The following is an 18,653-nucleotide window of genomic DNA, read 5'->3' as shown; positions in this document are numbered from 1 at the left end:
ACTATTCAACCAAGAATCCAACCGATTGTTAACAAATTGATAAATTACATCTGTATCCGACGGGAAGACTTTAAAAAGGCAACACACTACCGGCTCCCCTCATCAACATCTGGCCACCGAATCTGTGGATAAGTCAGCATATGCCCATGCAATCTCAAAGGCGAACACGCACCTCAGAGTCGTGATTCCACCGGGGAAGTATGCCATAACATACGAGAGCAGGGCGATAATCTGGACTATGGCGGAAACGAGGGAACCGACATACGATCGGTACTATCCACATCCTCAGTTTCGGTTTAAAAAATCGTGAGAATAGAGAGAGGCATACCCCGACGGAGAAGAAAATCGTCAGGCCGAGGCTGCTGAAGTAGGCCAAGGTGAAGGGTATGCGCTCTTTAGAGAAGAGGTGCTTTATCTGGTTGATCGGTCCCATGAGGATCATGAAGCTTCCAGGTATCAGGACTGTGTGCATGGTATATGACATAAAATGTGACGTACCCAGACATAACCAACGCACTGCCCAAGCTGAACGAGAGTGCGAACTTCTGCGGGCGAATGGCGAGCATCGGGAGGGTGAAGAATGCGACGAAGAAGCATATGACAGCGCCCAACAAGCAGCCTGCGAACCCAACCAGTCGTTCCCAGCGAGAGAGTGCAAAGTAAGCTTCTTCCTCATTGGATGTCTGGCCAGAGCGGAGGGGGATATAAGACGGCAAGCCGAGAGTAGTGGAGATCTTGGTGAGAGGATTGGACCACCCGGAGCTCGTGCCCCCTGCGCCTGAGCCGGTTGCAGCACCCGAGTCATCGTTTGGGCCGCGAGACCAACGGAATTGGGAGAGAGATGCCCGGAAGGTCTGCTCTGTCGACATGGTCGTTGGATTGTATGTTCTACGACGCTCAGCTGCGTGGGTGACGACGAGCTCTGCTTGTGACGGCAACTGCGCCAGGGTGAGCACAGCCACTAAGGCCGCCGGCGAGGGGCAATTTCCTAGGATGTCGTCTGCTCACATGTGGCCATCAGCCAACCAGATCTGATCAGACAGGCCCCCTAACCGGCCTTGTCGTAACGTTCATAATTTACCCTCGACATCATTTGGCTCCATTATTACCACACGATGCACTGCTTGGGGAGCAGGATCACCGTTGTCATTTCCAAATGCCCGGCTGCCTCAACGTCTCGTCACTCGGATCCTCACCAAGCTCAGCCCGTAGCAGAACTAGTGCCTCCTCCCACTTTTCCGCTAGCTCTTTGTCATCGTCACAGAGCCCGGTATTGTCAAGGCATAGTTTGTCCAGGATGCCTTGCGCTCGGTCCATGGCTGCCTGTATCAACCCGATATGACGCTGAAGTTCATCCAAAGGTATGTGGTAAGCCTCGTCAGTAGGCTGGCAGGTTGAGATATGGTCCATGCAGAGCAACCAACACCGGCGGAGGTGGGTTAAGTTGTGGCCCTTGGGGCCGTTAACGAGCCTCAGTGGGTTTGGGCGGAGCAGGAAGAGCAGGGCGGGATCGGTCAGGATCTCACGAAGAGGAGAGTCGGCGGGGAGCAGCGAAAAGTATGCTCTGAAGCCCGAGGCGTGATCTGCACCGGCCAAAGAAGTCGATTCCTGTCCATCTGAGATATCTGACAGAGAGCGGGGCCCGTCATCGGGATGTGACGAGCTCGAGAGCACATCGCTGACGTCATGCCCCTTGACCCCTGCACATCCGCTCTCCTTGACCTCATCTCCCCTGTTGTCGTTTTCTGGGTAGAGATCAAAGACCGAAGGGGGGCAAGCGGCGATATAGTATTGAGGGACGGAAGTTGCACCTGACCAGTCAAGAACGGCAGTGACGGTCTGCGTGTCCGGGTCGACAAGAATGTTGCGTCCGTGCAAGTCGTCATGCCACATTCCGGCATTCGCCGCGCAAGGTGGGGTCAGATGAGGAATTGCGTTCTTGAAGGACGCGAGAACGGTGAGAGCGTCTTCTTCATTATGGTATGCGTCTCCGGGTTTGTTTAACTTGGTCGATTGCCGATAGACGGGTACCATTGCCTCCTCTGAGGCGAGCACGGAGGCGACGAACGAGGGGGCGTTGTCCCCTAACATAGCTTCATCAGTATATGATCGGAAGGGCAGAAGAGACCCAGACGGCCAGAACACAAAATAGTATGAGAGACTTGAAACAAGACAACGCACATGGACCTGACCCAACTTGTCGGGCCATTGTCCCGTCCAACCGTCCGAATACTGAATTTGCACACGGTCCGATGCCGAAACGTCGGCTGTAATCGTCCTCCGGCTTAACCGCTCAGTATAGGGGCGAGTCGGCAAGGTGGGGAGGGAGATCCTCCCTGCGATATATGCTACCGATCCTTGCCAGTGGGATGCGGGCCAATCGGTCTTGGATTTGGGCGATCTGTCTCCAAAGGCAGTTTGAGACCTTCCCCTCATGCAGAGCATCCTCGAAAGGAACACCTGGTATGTGCTCCATAAATATGTAGGGAGAGCCGATTCCATCTCCTTCGAGGTCCGCGCTCCAAGTGTATACTCGGGGTATCGGAAATCCGTGGGCTTCTCGCAGGAATGTCATGGTCGCTTGTTCACTGCGGACGACATCAGACGCATTCTTAACCGATGCGTTCGGAAATCGCAGGATGGCATTGAATTTCCCCAACGCAACCTGGAAGACAGTGTGAAACCCGGCTGGATGCAAGCGCATCAGTCCATGTCCCCTGAGCAAGCTGAGGCTGCACAGCGAGCCGATTACCTTCTGCACTCTTTTCAAACCCATGGCACGTCCCCATGGCGGCCTCGACCATGCCTTTGGCTGCTGCAAAATTGACAGACATTTTCCGTGCTCTACAGTCTGATAGCAGCAGGCATGTCAACCTACTCGCACACCTGTTGTCGATTGTGCTTACTCGCGTCATTGTCTTGTAGCCATCTTTTCGAACAGATGACTGATTGTCCCGTCATTTGTATGGTGTCAGGGGGGCAATGCAACGGGTTCAGTGTCGTGAACATTCGTGCAGTAACATTCCAGCAAGGGGCCTTGCGGCGGAGAGACGAAGAGGTAAACGAACAAAATAACATCTTCGAATGAGCTGGAGGCAGCCCAATTCAGACGGAAAGGGAGAAGGGGGCACTGGTGGAATTAGCTCCCGTCGGTGACTAGAGACCAGAAAGGAAAGTGCCTCAACGTGCGCCGGGAAAGCGTTGACGGACTATAGATGACACTCGTTGTCTCCTGGCAAGTTGGCTTACTACTTGCAACTACTTGCAACCAGAGTCTCTCAACAATTACCTACCAACATGTCCAACGAGAACGACGGTGCCCCGCCTACCCAGGCTACCCCGCAGGCTGAGCCTCGAGAGTCTGAACAGCTGCAATATTCACCTGAATACCCGCACTACCCGCCTTGCTCGCCACGCGATCGTGCGAGCTTTGCCTACGAGACCGTCAGCAAACGCTGGCCAGTAATACTCACCCAAGTCATTGATGCAATATATCGCGCCTGCGACTCAGGGACATATGCCACGCCAGAAGCGGAGGAAGAGGGGAAGGAGCTGATCAGGAAAGTGGGGAAGCTCAAATATAACATCAGCAGGAATGCCATCATGGAGTGTGTGCCTTTTGTTTTGTGTGATGTGCCCCGTTGAGTTACTCAACAAAGTGCACTTGTATGTGAATAGACCGATAGAAGACGACGGCGGGGCCAACATCGAGCTGTACAACAGCATGCTCTCCTTCCTAGAGCTGCAGCAACAAAACATGTGGTTCACCGCTCCCTGGTTATACGCCGAATGCTACCTCTACCGCCACCTGCGTACCACCTTCGCATTCTCCAAGCACTGGAAAGCGTTTGACCCGTTCCGTGGGCAGAAGGAGCGCGCGTTTAAGGAGATGGGAAAGGGGGTTTATGATCTTGCTGAGATGATGCACAAACTGGATACGGAGAAGGAGGACCTTGACATCAATGAGCAGGCATTGGAGGTGCTGTTTAGCGATATGATTCAGATGTGCCTATGGGGAAATACGGTGGTGCGTGTGAGGTATTCAACGGCAAACCGAGCTCACGGGTCTGCAGGACCTTTCCTTGCTAACGTCTCTGGATGTGGACCATTTGGCACAGTTACAACAAGTAGGCGCAGCTGCGAACTCTGCACGATCCGATCTTATTCTGCGGAATGATACCGACGCACTGTGGACACATGTACGACAGATCAAGAACGCCAGATTGGATATTGTGTTAGATAATTCTGGGCTCGAGGTGCGTTGCCGGTATAATTGTATTGAATTAGAGTTCACGAGAGGTGTAGCTCTTTACAGATATGGTCCTCGCGGACTTCTTGGTGACCCACACACCCTTCTTCTCCGAAGTCGTCTTCCAGTGGGTAACTCTTTGGTCTCTTCGACAATGTTATACTCACCCTTGCCTACAGTCCCAAGACCATCCCGTGGTTCGTGTCCGACGTGATGCCCGCTGATTTCTTCTCTCTCCTCTCGGCGATGACGACGCCCCACTACTTCGGCCAGGCCCCTTCTCCCTCCCATGAGCAATACGTTACCTCCCTCGCCACCCGTTGGCAGTCATACGTCGACTGCGGAGTCTTTCGGCTTTCCTCCCCACCGGGGCAAGCAGAGGGCGAGCATATGGGTGAAGTCGTACAGGAGAATGGAGTGGACTGGTGGGTAGGGCCGGGAGTGTATGGGTTGATGGATGAGAATGAGGACGGGATCAGGGCGCTCGAGGCGCTCAGAGGGAGTGGGCTGGTAGTGTTCAAAGGTGACCTCAAGTACGTCACGCATGAGTTCTCCTGAATAGTGTATTCTAACGATCCTGTCCAGTTTCCGCAAACTCACAGCGGACGTCCGCTGGCCCCCACACACCCAGTTCGACCAAGCTATTGGTACCCTCGCAGGCCGATTCCCTCTCCTCGCACTGCGAACAAACAAGGCGGATGTCATCGTTGGTCTGAGAGAAGGCTTTGCGCAGGAGCTAGACCAGAAGGATAAGGACTGGAGGTGGAGCGGGAAATATGGCTTGATCTGTTTTTGCCCCGGAGGCACGGTCGCACATTGATGTCGCTGTCTCTTGGTAGCCGGATGCATACGAATGGCCCAATCAAGTGATGTATGGATAGAAAGACAGGCAGCGCCTGTGTCACCGGTTATGTACATTCGAAACATTCGATATTCAATGTAGCCACATAATGATACATGGAGCGTCCGGCTGACCTGCAAGTCTCGCATGGTCTTGCTATACATATCTCTTCTTTCAATGTCAAATCCGCCAGACCGAACGCATATCAAGAACGAAAATGAGCCTCCACAAAGACAGGAGAGAACGAACAGAACGAAAAGAGAAATGAAACTGCCGGCTGCCAGAGTCGGGCTCACGCGTACGCTGCACAAGCGCGATTACCGCACCACTGTTTTACGCGTCAGTTCTACTTCTGTTCCGAGGATAGATTCACATACAGCGTTCGCGTTCGGAGGACCACGGGCGTCAACTTCTGCCTCAGCGACAGGTTGCGGCTCAGCCAGGGGCGCGGCGATGGCGAGGACGGCGAAGAGGAGGAACGATAGTGTGAATGTGCGCATTTTGTTTTCTGGGGCTGCGAGTTGATTGCGGGCAGATGCGAATGAAGACTTGGGGTGTGTTTGGGCTGAAGCGTGTGTTGCTTGGCTGGGAGCGGGGCTGCTTGTGTCGCAAAACAGGCAGATAGTCTGGCTATTTATGCGGTGGCTACATGCCTCAGGACATGTGCCATCTCTCCATGCTCCGGTCAGAAACTAGATTCAACGATTTTCTGCCCAGTCGGCTTCGTGCAGCGGCAGGATATGCCAGGAAAGGAAACATGTCTGAGAACCAGCCACCGAGGTCCAGGAGCATTGGAATGCTGCCTGATCATGGGCTGGTGTGGGGAGATCCAGAGGCAGGGTATCATAGTGGACCACAAGAGGCAAGGGCAGATGCACCAGTGACCAAGGACAGCTCAGAAACCATTATTGATGCACCATTGAGATATGCGCAATGTACGGAGGCTTTTCTGGAATGTTGAGCAAGGTTCTACATTGTGACAATGCGCATCGGTGGACAACGACCGGCTGAGAGCACTGATACGATGGCAGCTAGTGCCCTGAGACCCTCTGACCCGCAGATCCTAATGATTTCTTAACAGATTTGAATGTGGTTGCTAAGCAAGCTAAGGGTACTTGAGGGAATCAGGGAGAGCATTAATGACCACGGAGGAGCTAGAGAAACTCCGGACCAATAACGGATGCAATTACTCCCGCGCCGGACGGGGTCAAATGCCCTTCAGGCGACAAGATTCAGTCGACTCTCATCGCGGCTCCTATCATCATCAATGAAGTATGACAGCCACCGTTCTGTGGTGTCTGCTTTGCAATCCTTGTACCATTGAATCTGGTCAGGCACGACATCCGCGACAGTGTAATTAGGGTGCTTTCTGAGTGCCCTTCCCGTCATACCTTGTCCTTAACTCGACTCGGCTCAGGAACCTCCATACACGGCGCAAGCAATCTGAATGGACTCGTTGTAGACTTCAGGCACACATGTGCCCTAAGACCGCTTGAAGCTGATCCAGCTGAGTCACTAGTTCTGCGTGGAAGATGTTTTGGGCGTAGGCTTGAAGCTGTCCCACAATTCGGCCAAACGAATCAATTTTGACCGGGGGGTTCTCGCAGGGACACTGCTGTTGGCTCCTCTGTAGTCCTAGGCTTGCTAGGTACTTCGTAGGCTGCTGCACGGGGAGGCAAAGGCATAGCTCAACTGAACGAAGGTCACCCAGTCAAACCCTCCTGGTCATACTCCCGCATTCTCCACGTCAAGTCTTACATTGAGAAGATCACAACATGCGAGCTTAGGACCACATCTAATATTGAAACGACATCCGGAATACGTGATACAGGACTAGGAGGAAAGGCGTTCCACATCAACTTGGGGCGAAGTCAAACAGAGGATGATCGGGGTGATTCTTCCACGAAATAAAGGTGAGACGCCATCAGATGCAAAATGCCTGCTCCTTTGTATGTAACAAGGTAGGTGTGCCGAGCAAGCGTCTTCAGTACTTCAACCTTTGCAGGCTGTTGCTCGTGACGCTGCACCGAGTTATCCTCATAGGCGCATTGATTGTGGAAGAATCGAAAGAAAAACTGTTCAAGCATCACGACGCGTCTCTTATACGACGGGCGCAGAACGGGAGGTCTGTGCGCTCGTGTGCCACGGAGGCAAAATATTTGGCGCGTGTAACGTGTTCGGTGTATTTCCCCCCTTCCACGTCGTCAAAGGCGCGGACGCCACGTCTCTCAGAAGCAAAAAAGCGGTGACAAGGCCCTGCGTATTAAACAAGTCGACACAACCAACGTCCACCTCCTGCACTTTCTCCTCTTACGATCTCTTTCTCCCCCTGTTAGTATCGTCGTTCATCTGTGAGCGAACTACACACACACTCAGCAAAAATGGCCGTTCGGAGACCCGCTCGCTCTCCGCGAACAACGCGCTCGGTCGCGTCCTACTTCACTCTCATTGCGCTGGTCGTTCTCGCCATCCTGTTCTTTTGCCCCCCTTCGGCCGCAGCGCAGGATGATGACAAGAACTACGGCACTGTCATCGGCATTGGTATGCTGTCTTCTGTCTGCTACTGAGGTGCATATACCTAACATTTGGCTTGCAGATCTCGGTACAACCTACTCTTGTGTCGGTGTTCAGCGGGGAGGTCGTGTAGAAATCATTGCCAACGATCAGGGTCACCGTATAACGCCTTCGTGGGTCAGCTTTAGTGACGAGGAGCGACTGTGAGTCATCCGAATACAATGCTTACCTGAACCGGGCCCTAATAATCCGTAGTGTCGGTGATGCCGCTAAGAATGCATTCCACACCAACCCCAAGAACACCGTTTTCGACGCAAAGCGGTTAATTGGCCGTAGATTTGATGATCCCGAGGTTCAGAAGGATATGAAGCACTGGTAAATTCACAGATTTGGCAATTAAACCAGAGTCCAACTGACGCATAAACAGGCCATTCGATATTACGAACAAGGGTGGAAAGCCTGTCATTCAGGTCCAACATAAGACCGAGCTGCGCGAGTTCACTCCCGAGGAAATCTCTGCTATGGTCTTGGGCAAGATGAAGGAGACTGCTGAGGCTTACCTCGGCAAGAAGGTCACCCATGCCGTTGTTACGGTTCCCGCATACTTCAACGATGCTCAGCGACAGGCTACCAAGGATGCCGGCACGATCGCTGGTTTGACCGTCCTCCGTATCGTCAACGAGCCGACTGCGGCCGCCATCGCCTACGGGCTTGACAAGAGGGGCGGCGAACGTCAGATCATCGTCTACGATCTCGGTGGAGGCACCTTCGATGTTTCCCTGCTCTCTATTGATGAGGGTGTGTTCGAGGTGCTGGCTACTGCTGGTGACACCCATCTTGGTGGTGAGGACTTCGACAACAGGATTATCGAGCATTTCGTCAAGTTGCACAAGAAGAACACTGGGCGCGACGTCACCCAGAACCTGCGTGCCATGGGCAAGATGAAACGTGAGGTCGAGAAGGCCAAGCGTACTCTGTCCAACCAAATGTCAACTAAAATTGAAATCGAATCGTTCGACGAAGGCGAGGACTTCTCCGAGACTCTCACCCGTGCCAAGTTCGAGGAACTCAACATGGACCTCTTCAGGAAGACGATGAAGCCCGTCGAGCAGGTGCTCAAGGATGCCAACGTCAAGAAGGAGGATATCGATGATGTTGTCCTTGTCGGTGGTTCCACCCGTATTCCCAAGGTCCAGCAGCTCCTGAAGGAGTACTTCGGTGGTAGAGAGCCGTCCAAGGGAATCAACCCCGATGAAGCCGTTGCCTACGGTGCCGCCATTCAAGGTGGTATCCTTTCCGGCGAGGAGGGTACTGAGGACATCGTCCTGATCGATGTCTGCCCGTTGACCCTCGGTATCGAGACCACTGGCGGTGTTTTCACCAAGCTCATCCCTCGCAACACCGTCGTCCCGACCAAGAAGAGCCAGATATTCTCGACTGCTGCCGATGGCCAGACCACTGTTCTTATCCAGGTCTACGAAGGTGAGCGTGCCATGACAAAGGACAACAACCTCCTTGGCAAGTTCGAACTTTCCGGTATTCCCACCGCTCCCCGTGGTGTTCCACAGATCGAAGTCACATTCGAGATCGACGCCAACGGTATCCTCAAGGTTGCTGCTGCCGACAAGGGCACTGGCAAGAGCGAGTCCATCACCATTACTAACGAGAAGGGTCGCCTCAGCCAAGAGGAGATCGACCGCATGATCCGCGAGGCGGAGGACTTCGCCTCTGAGGATGAGACCCTCAGGAAGCGTGTTGATGCGCTCAACCAGCTCCAGAACACTGTACGTTTTCCTCACAATTATGCACCATGAACAAAAGCTCATGTGTTGCAGGTTTGGAGCATGCAGTCTCAACTCGGTGACCAGGAGGGTCTTGGTGGCAAACTCAACGACGCCGATACGAAGACGATGACCGCTGCCTTGAGGGATGCGACACAGTGGCTGGAGGAGAACTCGAGTTCGGCGACAATCGACGAGCTCGAGGAAAAGCTGCAGGAGATCCGCTCCGAACTCGACCCGATCGTCGCGAAACTCTACCAGAGCGGCAGTGACGGTGCCCAGGAGCCCTTCTCTTCTCATGATGAGCTCTAAGCAGCGGCAATTTTTGTATCCCCTCGTGTTGGGATACGATGACTTGGAGCGCGGTGGTGGATCACTGGATCTGGCGGAGAGGGATAAGAGTGCGGAAAAAGCTCAGCGTTGAGTTAAATATGTATTTAACAGCATAATTGCCCGACTCTGCCTACCCCGCGCTTTGTAGTCGATAGAAGCAATATTCATCTTCTAGTCTTCAACGGCACAGCACCATTATCATGCGATGCAAGGGGATCAAGGGGCTCACTAAGAGAAGACATGAGGGCACTGAAAATCAGGATGTGTGAGAGAGTGTAGCAGAAGACAGTTGATACTAGTACTGCACTAAATGTTTTGCATTCAATGACAGTTGCAGTTGCATTGGCCTTGACATCGTTACCTCAACTATAATTGCCTTATGTCGATTCTTATGGCACGGTGGACTCTGGACCCCCACGAAGCCCGCCAGATTCGCATTTCGAGTCACGTGGGAGTCCAAACCCTAATTCAAGTCGTTCCCATTTTCGTCAGTCCTCCCTCCTTCGTATTGGGCACGTCCTATCTCCTAAGCTGTCCTACACTTAACTCTTTCTGCATTGGACTTCTCGGTGGGAAATAAGCCTTGGCCGTCCCCTTACTGCACTCTGCACTCAAACGTTTGACTCGCCATGGCATCACCATCGACCGTGAGATCTAGTGTCGCCACCATCAGTCACGCATCCGCACATCTCTCTGCTCCCACTATCTCGGCTCTCGCTGCTCCCCAGATCTCCAGTACGCCTATGAGATCATCGAATAGTGGGTTAGTTACCACGAAGCACACGCATATGACAGTGGACGGCGTCGTCCGCGACGAGTTAGCCCACGCGTTGTATCGCGATTGCTCCCTCGAAGACATCCTGAAATCCATCTTTGGCCTCACCGATGCGCAACTGCGAGGACTCCAGGAGTCAGCGCGGGATCTCGCACAGAAGTTCTTGGCAGATGAGAAGCTCAAACAACTGGAAGAGAAGTATCTCACGCAAGCACTCGAGCCCGATGCATACGTGCCGTTCTGCGACCTGGTTGATGGTATTATCGAGCGCCTGGACGTGGAAGGCGACAATCGATTCTTGGCCATTGGCCAGGACAATATCACACTCGCTCATGGAATGGGAGATCGAAAGCCCGATGTTACTCTTGCCGCAAAGGCGGTGTACGATGCTTTCTTGAAGAAGCAAGCGACTTTCCCTTCCGGCAACGTTGCCCCTCCCCACCCCAGCCTCAAACACAACAGCACGCCGAGCGACGAAGTAGGGCTGATCCTCGAGGCTGTTCACGCCCTGGCCTTTATTGAATGCAAATGGGAAAAAGGGAAAAATCACAGGCGCGGCCGTAAAAGTGGAACCGTTTCTAAGCACACGCCTCTCCCTACAGCTACAACCCCTTCTTCGCCCAATTCAAGCCGACCCTCCCCCAGCAGTCTTTCAGATCGATCCAAGCTCCAGCCAACAGCCACGAAGCGTGCAAGAAGTCAGCCAGCAGATGCACCATTACCCCGCAAGCGGAAGAAGTTACCGGATGGGAGTGCCATCACACCCGCTCTACCCATTACGCCCACTAGCCTATCAGGAGGGGCCACCAATGACGATCTTTCCGTTGCCGACGACGACGTTTTTGGAGCCGTTGTCAAGGTCTGCTTCCCTCCAAAGACTAGGAAATCGGAGGTCGAATTTATCACTCTGCTCCGACAGCATGACGACATAATGGACATGGTCCCACAAGTGTTCGCCCACAGTACTATTGAAATGCCCGATTTCCTTGAACTTGTTCGCCGCTCCAAGTCCAAACCCAAGGTCGAACCTGACGTGCGCGAGATGAGAGTGTTCGTCATGAAGCGATACCATACACTTTCTGAGGTTACCTCCGCGGACGATCTGTTATCTATTATCAAAGACATCGGGCGTTGTGAGTCCCATGCTGCACCTCGCTCATTGAACTGAGATACTGACGTGAGATCATCAGGTCACACCCATTCTTTCAATAAGGCCCACTTCTTGCATCAGGATATAACCTTCAACAACATTGGTTGGTATCGGGATGAAGAGAAAAGAGCGAGAGGCGTGCTGCTTGATTGGGATTTAGCCGCTGAAGTGAACGAAGCTGGGGAGCCAATGGGAGCCACTGCCCGGCACCGAACAGGAACACCGGCATATATGTCTGTTCGACTACTTCAATCTCATGACAGCAACCACGAACCGATCGACGACAAAGAATCGCTGTTCTGGGTCCTCGTAAGCGCAATGACAAGAAAGCACTTCCATGGATCAGATTTTTTCAAGGAGTTTCGGCGTGGTGGTCAAGACATGTGGGCGCAAATTGCCAGACAGAAGAAAGCCTTCCTCGAGGATCTGATGCAGTCCGAGGGTAGCCAGTGGCCGCAACACGTGCACGAGAACTTCCGAGTGCTGCTGCCAACTATTAATCGCTGGGCTATTGACCTCGAGCAGCTTTCCCTGTTGTCGCGCATGGCCAGGCTGCCTGATGACCCATTCTGGAGTGTCGTGGGGGTCCCAGAAAAGCTCTCACAGGCAAAATCAATGTTGAATGGACTGGAGGCTTTGTTCGGAATCAGCGATCATATTACTGTTAGTGCGTATCTTATTGTAGATTTCATGTTGAAGTTGTGTTCGGCCCGCATCCTTACATTAATACATGTTGCATTCCCACAGCATAGTGAAAGGGTCCACTCGTTCTGATCTTTGCCGCCCGGGCTGTGTCGTCTCAATGGACGATGTGGTCACCAAGCTGACGAGAAGTGTATTCAACATACTCGCAGGTGCCCAAGGCTATCGAGAGCACGTCTTTCGCCATCAGCATCATTGCCCGAACCACTTTCCCTAACTTCGAAATCGTTACATAGCATCACCTCTTTTCGATCACGATGTTGTTCAACACTTACACGACTGTCGCCTTAATCGCTATTACCACTGTTGGCAGTGCCATGTCTCTTGGGAACCCTAGCCTCGATGGGCTTGAGGGTCGCTCGTTCGACGAAGAGGAGCATAGGATCGAGAGGCGCATAAAGCGCGAGAAGCCATGCAATCCGAAGTATCAGAACTGCGGAGACAAGGTCGGACACGTGAAGAGACCGAAAGACTGGGTGATCGAGTGCTCTCTCGATGACGAGGACTATGAGCTCGAGAAGCCTTGCAATCCGAAGTATTAGAACTGTGGGGACAAGATCGAACACGTAAAGAAACCGAAAGACTGGGTGATCCAGCGCTCTCATGATGACATGACCGACCTCGAACTTGACCTCGACTGAGACTCTTGGATGGGCATGCAGACGGACAACAGAAATACACAGTTATGTCTCGTGTGTTAGAGTATCTGTCTTCGTTCGTACTCAGCAGCTCAGGGCAATGAAAGAGAATTTGGAATTATTCAGTTCGCATGAGCTCCACCATATCCTTATATTGAGTGAACATCCGTGTCTTTTCGAGGGGAGTACCGATCCGAACATGGTTTATCGTCCACAGAGTCTCCGCGCCAGTGTAAAGTGTCTCGGAGCTACACTTGTTGTTGAAAGTGATATGTCCACAGATACAGGCGATGTTAATTCTGAAATTTCTTCTAGAGAAGCAGTCAAAACATGCCAGCGCAATCGTGGCGTGAGGTGTTGTCGAGGAGAAAATTAGGGGCTGAACATAAGTTTTGGGCGCACCAGATTGACCAATCCCCTGCCACGGCGGAGCTTATTTGTTTCCGCCGATGTGCCGCTCAGGGAGAATAGTTCCGTACGGAGGCAGAATTGACTGCCGTCCCTTTGTCTGTTGATTGCACTGTCCATCCTGCTGCCTGCTCATCTCTCCTCCTCGACCTCTGCTGCTGCTCTACTACATCTATCTCTGCAGATTCTTCCCACCCACCCAATTCGTCAATCCTCGTCATTACGCCCAACTGTCGCTGTCTTTACTGTCTGTCATTCTGTTGTTGAAGAGAGTTACACAACCGCAAAGAAAAAACAACTGTTCAGCCTCTTCTTAGCAACTGTCGACGACCTCTGGCCTACATACCCCTCTACAATCACAATGCGGCCATCATGCTCCCTTCCCCTTATTCCATTCGTTCTGTTCCCCCTTACGCTTGCGCAGAACATTCCCAGTACGCTCTTTTCGCAGGCTTTGCGAATGACTTTGCTCACCTCATTTCAGCATACTTCCTCATCACCTCCCCAACCAAGGGCTCAGTGTGGACTAATAACGCGACGAACCTAGTACAGTGGACAGCAGCTGTTGACGAGTTGCCGAATGGAATTTTCGACGTGGAGCTTGCGCGGTTATCTACGGATGGGTTATTGTTCGTCGCCCGTAACGGTGCGTGCTCTCACCCCTCGTTACCCTCAAACTAATGCTGGTTTTACAGTGCCTATCGTTCTGAACGGTCTGAACATCGAGCTCGATGATGTACCTAACGGAGACGATTACTTCCTCATGTTCGTGGACGCTCGACCTGGCATCTCTTGGTCGACGTCTCAACGCTTCTCAATCCAGAACTCGAACGGCACGACCCCTGTGACAGACCCGACCAAGCCTACAGCTACGATTGCGGGGGGGCCGAATCCCACCTCCGGATGGGGCACTACTTTCGCTGCCGCGACGAATGATGCCCGGAGAATGCTCACAACCACGTTTGCAGGGCTTACCCCCGGTTGGGTCGGACTCGGCGTCGCAGGTTTGAGTGTGCTCGTCGCTACTGAGCTGGTATCATAGACCCTCGAGCTCGGGGTGCTTGTGACAGCACATATAGGCTATGTTTGTGTATTTCACGTCGGATGTGGATGTAGCAAGGACAGTGCACGCTACGGACTAGTCTTCTTACCTATGCTCTCTCTTTTGTGATACTCGCGTCGATCTCAAGCATCACCGTTCGTGTTCTGTCCAGTTTAGTCTTTAATATCACTCACGCGCCAGAGCGGCCGCCCACTCAAGTTCGCCTCGTTTTCACATTGCCACGGAAATAGCTGACTGATATGACAAGCATATATGCACGAAGCTTCCAGACGATGGGTATATATATGAACATCCCACAGGTTAGAGCATGTCGATCAGGGAGATATATTTCACATTAGCGATACGGCAGAACAAACAGCCCAATTTTGTGCTAAGTTTATGCATCTCGCTTCCCGACTCGGGGGGATCCCAGAAGGAAGGATGCGACGGTCGAGGCGAGGAAGGTTGGCGTCGACTCACCGCAGCTTAGAAAAAAGCTTCGGGGCGGAGCAATTGTCGACGCAGTGCATCAGGCTGTATTCGATATTAGTTTGAATCGGACAAGTACAAAAAGGGAACGTACTGGACTGTGGAACATATAGGTAAAGGAAAGTGCGTAGATTGATGAGTTCCTAGACAAGAAAGCAAACGAAAAGAGACGTACATCTGGGAATCCGGTCAGCAGAGTCGGACATATCAGAGGGAGGATACTCACAATTCCTCAACGCAGTCCTCGTGCGGCCTGGCGGAGCCCTCGTTGACCTTCTTCTCGCAGTGCTCAAACTCGCGTTTGGCCGGCAGACAGTGCTTAGTATTTGCGCACTCCTCACGGATAGCAGGCATAGGCTGCATTGCGTCATGAGCAAATTGACAGGGAAATAATGTGCCGGTGGCAAGACGAACATCCTCCGGCTCTTCCTCTTCGGCCTCTTCTTCCTCAGCGGCCTCCTCTACTTCACCACCTGCCTCAGCGGTTTCCTCCTCCTTGTGCTCCTCGGCAGCGGCCGGTTCAGGCGCCTCCTGCGCCTCGTTGTACGCCGTGTTGACGAAGGACGACAGTAAGGAGAGAATTGTCATCTTAGTCGTCGTTTCTTGTGCTCGTCTAGTGAGATGAGGGGAATTCGTGTGAGGGAGGCGGCGAAGAGGGATACAACGCCGATTCTATGACGGAACAGTTTGGTCAACGGGAAGAGACGGATTGGGTGTTTGCTTCCGCGGAGCCCTGTTCTTCAGGGCAAGGCTGTCACTCAAACATATTCTTGCTGGTCACTACTACAAATTCTGATGATGTTATATGCATCTTACCATGATTTAATGTTCTCTGGCTTACTATCCTATCTTGCTGCTGTCTTCTCTGTGTAAAAATATATTGCATTCTTTGACACATGCTGACCTCAAACTGGTGCACTAGGTTACTCAAAAAGAGCCAAGTAGTATGCAGCCCCCTTCCAGATCCTTTGATCAACTTATCCACAGCATTCTCACCCCCCACCCATTATGCTGTGGCAGCTGACAGTTCCTCTGTTGCATTTGCCATTTTGTGAGAAGAAACTTTTGCCAAGTGTCCAGTTGCATGGGGTCACCATCTAGAAAATCTGAAATGTGTTGCTGCTGCACCTTCAAACATTGCCTGTTTCTTTGTCAAATGTTGGCAATATGGATGTATTTGCACTATGATGGAAACAAGGAAGTGGGAATGAAGCAGGCTGGGTCAGACTGTGGACTGACTTGGATAGGTGGAAGAGAACTAGGGTCCTCAGTCCTTCCAGTGCCCACACACTGCACTGTGCATTGGCACTGAAGTTAAGTCCCTTCAGGAGTCCCCTGGGTCATGCCAATCATGACCTAGGGCAGTGAATTACCTTGTGTGGAGCTGAAAACTGTATCTATTTTATTAACTTATTTACAAGCCCTGAACCAAACTGTCACAGTACCCACATGTAATTCCTTACCAAAAACAATCAAATGTCATTCTTCACTGAAAATCATACAAGAGCTGGAATGTGGTGCTTGAAGCATGTATAAAGCAGTGGTATCTAGTCCCCATGACAACAAAAGCCAGGCCAAGCAGGCTTGAAATATCTTACAAGAGACTGAAAATCATGTTAATATGTACATGATGCAAATCTACAATCAGGTACTTACTTAATCAGAATCCTCATTGTCAGATCCACTTTCAGCCAAAAGATCTGCAAGCTCCTTGTCACTGTTGACATCATTGTCATTGTCAGGCTGTACTGCAGCTTGCTCCATTGCTTTATTGGACAGAATACTTCTCACTGAAGGCTGAGGGGCTACAGCTGGGCCCAGGGTTCCTGACCCAGGCAGGCAATGTTCATCATAAGCTTTTTTCAAGACCAAGAATTGCTTGGCATTCCTTGTGTATGACTTGACAATGGCCCTAGTGGCCCAATCATTCTCAAACCGTGCCAGGTACAGAATCTTGTGTTGAGCCTACTTCAAGGTAAATACATGTTGTCATTTAGCATGGAGGACAGTACTCACTTCCTTGTATATCTTTGCCATGACCTCTGGGTGGAGTTTGGTGATGGTTTTGTCTCCACAGACATTGTACTTGTTGCTGATCTGTTGGACTTGTTGCTGTAGAAGAGCTTGGGTTAGTAGGTAGCTATAATAGCAGGTAAGAGTAGCTTACCTGAATAGAATTGTACTTGCTCTTGTTCCCAGAGAGCCCCATCTCTTCCTGCAGGCAATATCCACCTGGCCCCTTATGACCAGGTTGCCCCAAGGGCTTAGCAATGACCTTCAGAGGCAGAGGTGCCCTGTGCTTTGCCAGCTTGGCTATGAGTGCCTTTCAAAGTTTCTTCTTATCTGCTTCAATAATGTCAGATATGTATGTATGTGTGCAGTGTTCAAGACATACCTTTCATAGACATAATGATTGCCCCAAGCTCTACAATCCTTGCATTCACCTCAATAAGTTCCTCCTTCTTTGACTTCTTCTTGGAGAGGAACTTCTGCATGTCAAGGCCATTGTCAAGCTGCTTGAGAGGCTGCTTCTTGGTGTGCTTGGGCAGGGGCTCATCTTCTTTGATATCAGATACCGACAGGGCATGCTTCTCAGGCTCTACCAGGGTTTCAACAGGGTCTTCATCAAGGTCATCCTCAGTGGAGAGTGCAAGCACAACAGAGGTGGCATTGCAAAACAGGGTGGGCAGGTTCTCCTTGTTCCCCTTCCCCTTGGTGCCGACTTTCTTCTTTGACAAAGTGTTTGTTGGGAGTGGAACATCCATAATCATGGCATCGGACTCATTGCAGTTGCGCATATGATGCATACCAGCCATCCTTGGAGAGGTGTGGAAGGGGTGGGAGCACAGTGGTGGAAAGCAGCTGTTGAAGAAGTTGAGGAAGAGGGAGTTGCTGGGGGGGGGTGTCAGAGCTCTCAGGTGAGGGGCCCTGTTTGAGGAAGATGCTGAGGGAAGGGGTGTTGGTGAGGTCTGAGATCCTGGACATAGGATACGGAGAAAGGGACGGGAGGGAGTCAGTCCCATTATATACCCCTCAAGCAGAAAGCTGTGATAGCAAAATCAGTCACAAACACAGATCATGTTACATGCCAAGAGATGGTTACCACAAATGAGGGCAAAAATAAACCCAATATGGAAATTCCAAATTAATGGATCACTGACTTTTTTTGGTCCCAGAGAGTAGGGCCTGTCATTTTGTTTACCTCTCACCATGGTAAAGGCAAAGGCAGAGGTCCATCAGAAACATTGAAAAGGTCCTTGCTCTCCCTGTGGCAAAATGTTGTCCTGCACCCAGAGATGGCAGCATCATCAGTTGGCCAAAGCACTAGCCCTAAAGAAGGTCATCATCACCCGGAAGGAACAATCAAAGGAAGAGATGACTCAACTGGGGCGCCAAATACCACCTGTGGAGGATCTGAAGGATCTATGGAATGAGCTGTTTGGCAGTGAAAGAGAAAGGGTCAGGTCCCAGATGTCTCTGCCAGCAGAAGAACCCAGATTGGGGCAGGAGGAGCCAGAGCTGGAGCCAGAGCCAGAGCTGCAGCAGCAGCAGCAGCAGGAGGAGGAGGAGGAGAAGGAAGAGGAGGAGGAGGAGGAGGAGGAGGAGGAGGAGGAGGAGGAGGAGGAGGAGAAGGAGGAGGAGGAGAAGGAGGAGGAGGAGAAGGAGGAGGAGGAGAGGAGGAGGAGGAGAGGAGGAGGAGGAGAGGAGGAGGAGGAGAGGAGGAGGAGGAG

General features: G+C 51.9%; 10 protein-coding genes across 10 annotated transcripts; 4 read left to right on the top strand and 6 right to left on the bottom strand.

Moving 5' to 3' along the window:
* Positions 1-70: 70 nt before the first annotated feature.
* Positions 71-869, bottom strand: DACRYDRAFT_54217 (SFT2-domain-containing protein; the record flags this gene model as incomplete). Its single annotated transcript, XM_040775239.1, has 4 exons — positions 71-122; positions 173-273; positions 329-446; positions 499-869. 4 exons carry the CDS (start codon positions 867-869, stop codon positions 71-73), a joined length of 642 nt encoding a protein of 213 aa, XP_040627527.1.
* A 277-nt stretch (positions 870-1,146) lies between these two features.
* DACRYDRAFT_108693 (uncharacterized protein) lies at positions 1,147-2,091 on the bottom strand (the record flags this gene model as incomplete). The annotated part of the gene is made up of 1 exon (XM_040768710.1): positions 1,147-2,091. The coding sequence occupies one exon, from the start codon at positions 2,089-2,091 to the stop codon at positions 1,147-1,149; it is 945 nt and encodes a 314-aa protein (XP_040627526.1).
* Positions 2,092-2,293: 202 nt separating this feature from the next.
* On the bottom strand, positions 2,294-2,834 carry DACRYDRAFT_108692 (uncharacterized protein; the record flags this gene model as incomplete). The annotated part of the gene is made up of 2 exons (XM_040768709.1): positions 2,294-2,688; positions 2,753-2,834. The coding sequence occupies 2 exons, from the start codon at positions 2,832-2,834 to the stop codon at positions 2,294-2,296; spliced, it is 477 nt and encodes a 158-aa protein (XP_040627525.1).
* Positions 2,835-3,297: 463 nt separating this feature from the next.
* Positions 3,298-5,069, top strand: DACRYDRAFT_80848 (DUF89-domain-containing protein; the record flags this gene model as incomplete). The annotated part of the gene is made up of 6 exons (XM_040776479.1): positions 3,298-3,608; positions 3,679-4,027; positions 4,074-4,256; positions 4,306-4,376; positions 4,429-4,782; positions 4,835-5,069. The coding sequence occupies 6 exons, from the start codon at positions 3,298-3,300 to the stop codon at positions 5,067-5,069; spliced, it is 1,503 nt and encodes a 500-aa protein (XP_040627524.1).
* Positions 5,070-5,382: 313 nt separating this feature from the next.
* DACRYDRAFT_108690 (uncharacterized protein) lies at positions 5,383-5,590 on the bottom strand (the record flags this gene model as incomplete). Its single annotated transcript, XM_040768708.1, has 2 exons — positions 5,383-5,418; positions 5,468-5,590. 2 exons carry the CDS (start codon positions 5,588-5,590, stop codon positions 5,383-5,385), a joined length of 159 nt encoding a protein of 52 aa, XP_040627523.1.
* A 1,508-nt stretch (positions 5,591-7,098) lies between these two features.
* DACRYDRAFT_23038 (heat shock protein 70) lies at positions 7,099-9,900 on the top strand. The gene is made up of 5 exons (XM_040773065.1): positions 7,099-7,631; positions 7,687-7,807; positions 7,860-7,979; positions 8,032-9,388; positions 9,440-9,900. Exons 1-5 carry the CDS (start codon positions 7,472-7,474, stop codon positions 9,695-9,697), a joined length of 2,016 nt encoding a protein of 671 aa, XP_040627522.1. The 5' UTR covers positions 7,099-7,471; the 3' UTR covers positions 9,698-9,900.
* Positions 9,901-10,347: 447 nt separating this feature from the next.
* DACRYDRAFT_16607 (uncharacterized protein) lies at positions 10,348-12,887 on the top strand (the record flags this gene model as incomplete). Its single annotated transcript, XM_040771209.1, has 3 exons — positions 10,348-11,626; positions 11,684-12,306; positions 12,582-12,887. The coding sequence occupies 3 exons, from the start codon at positions 10,348-10,350 to the stop codon at positions 12,885-12,887; spliced, it is 2,208 nt and encodes a 735-aa protein (XP_040627521.1).
* Positions 12,888-13,544: 657 nt separating this feature from the next.
* Positions 13,545-14,651, top strand: DACRYDRAFT_23037 (uncharacterized protein). Its single transcript, XM_040773064.1, has 3 exons — positions 13,545-13,825; positions 13,876-14,037; positions 14,087-14,651. The coding sequence occupies exons 1-3, from the start codon at positions 13,753-13,755 to the stop codon at positions 14,431-14,433; spliced, it is 582 nt and encodes a 193-aa protein (XP_040627520.1). The 5' UTR covers positions 13,545-13,752; the 3' UTR covers positions 14,434-14,651.
* A 258-nt stretch (positions 14,652-14,909) lies between these two features.
* On the bottom strand, positions 14,910-15,571 carry DACRYDRAFT_80841 (uncharacterized protein; the record flags this gene model as incomplete). The annotated part of the gene is made up of 3 exons (XM_040776478.1): positions 15,337-15,571; positions 15,149-15,279; positions 14,910-15,015 (listed from the first exon to the last, which is right to left on the bottom strand). The coding sequence occupies exons 1-3, from the start codon at positions 15,508-15,510 to the stop codon at positions 14,910-14,912; spliced, it is 411 nt and encodes a 136-aa protein (XP_040627519.1). The 5' UTR covers positions 15,511-15,571.
* A 1,007-nt stretch (positions 15,572-16,578) lies between these two features.
* Positions 16,579-17,738, bottom strand: DACRYDRAFT_108685 (uncharacterized protein; the record flags this gene model as incomplete). Its single annotated transcript, XM_040768707.1, has 4 exons — positions 16,579-16,887; positions 16,939-17,034; positions 17,090-17,235; positions 17,318-17,738. 4 exons carry the CDS (start codon positions 17,736-17,738, stop codon positions 16,579-16,581), a joined length of 972 nt encoding a protein of 323 aa, XP_040627518.1.
* Positions 17,739-18,653: the final 915 nt, after the last annotated feature.

Source organism: Dacryopinax primogenitus, assembly GCF_000292625.1.
Source record: "Dacryopinax primogenitus strain DJM-731 SS1 chromosome Unknown DACRYscaffold_12, whole genome shotgun sequence".
Taxonomy (NCBI): domain Eukaryota; kingdom Fungi; phylum Basidiomycota; class Dacrymycetes; order Dacrymycetales; family Dacrymycetaceae; genus Dacryopinax; species Dacryopinax primogenitus.
Note: the sequence above shows the minus strand (reverse complement) of the source record. Positions and strands in the feature narration are given on the sequence as shown.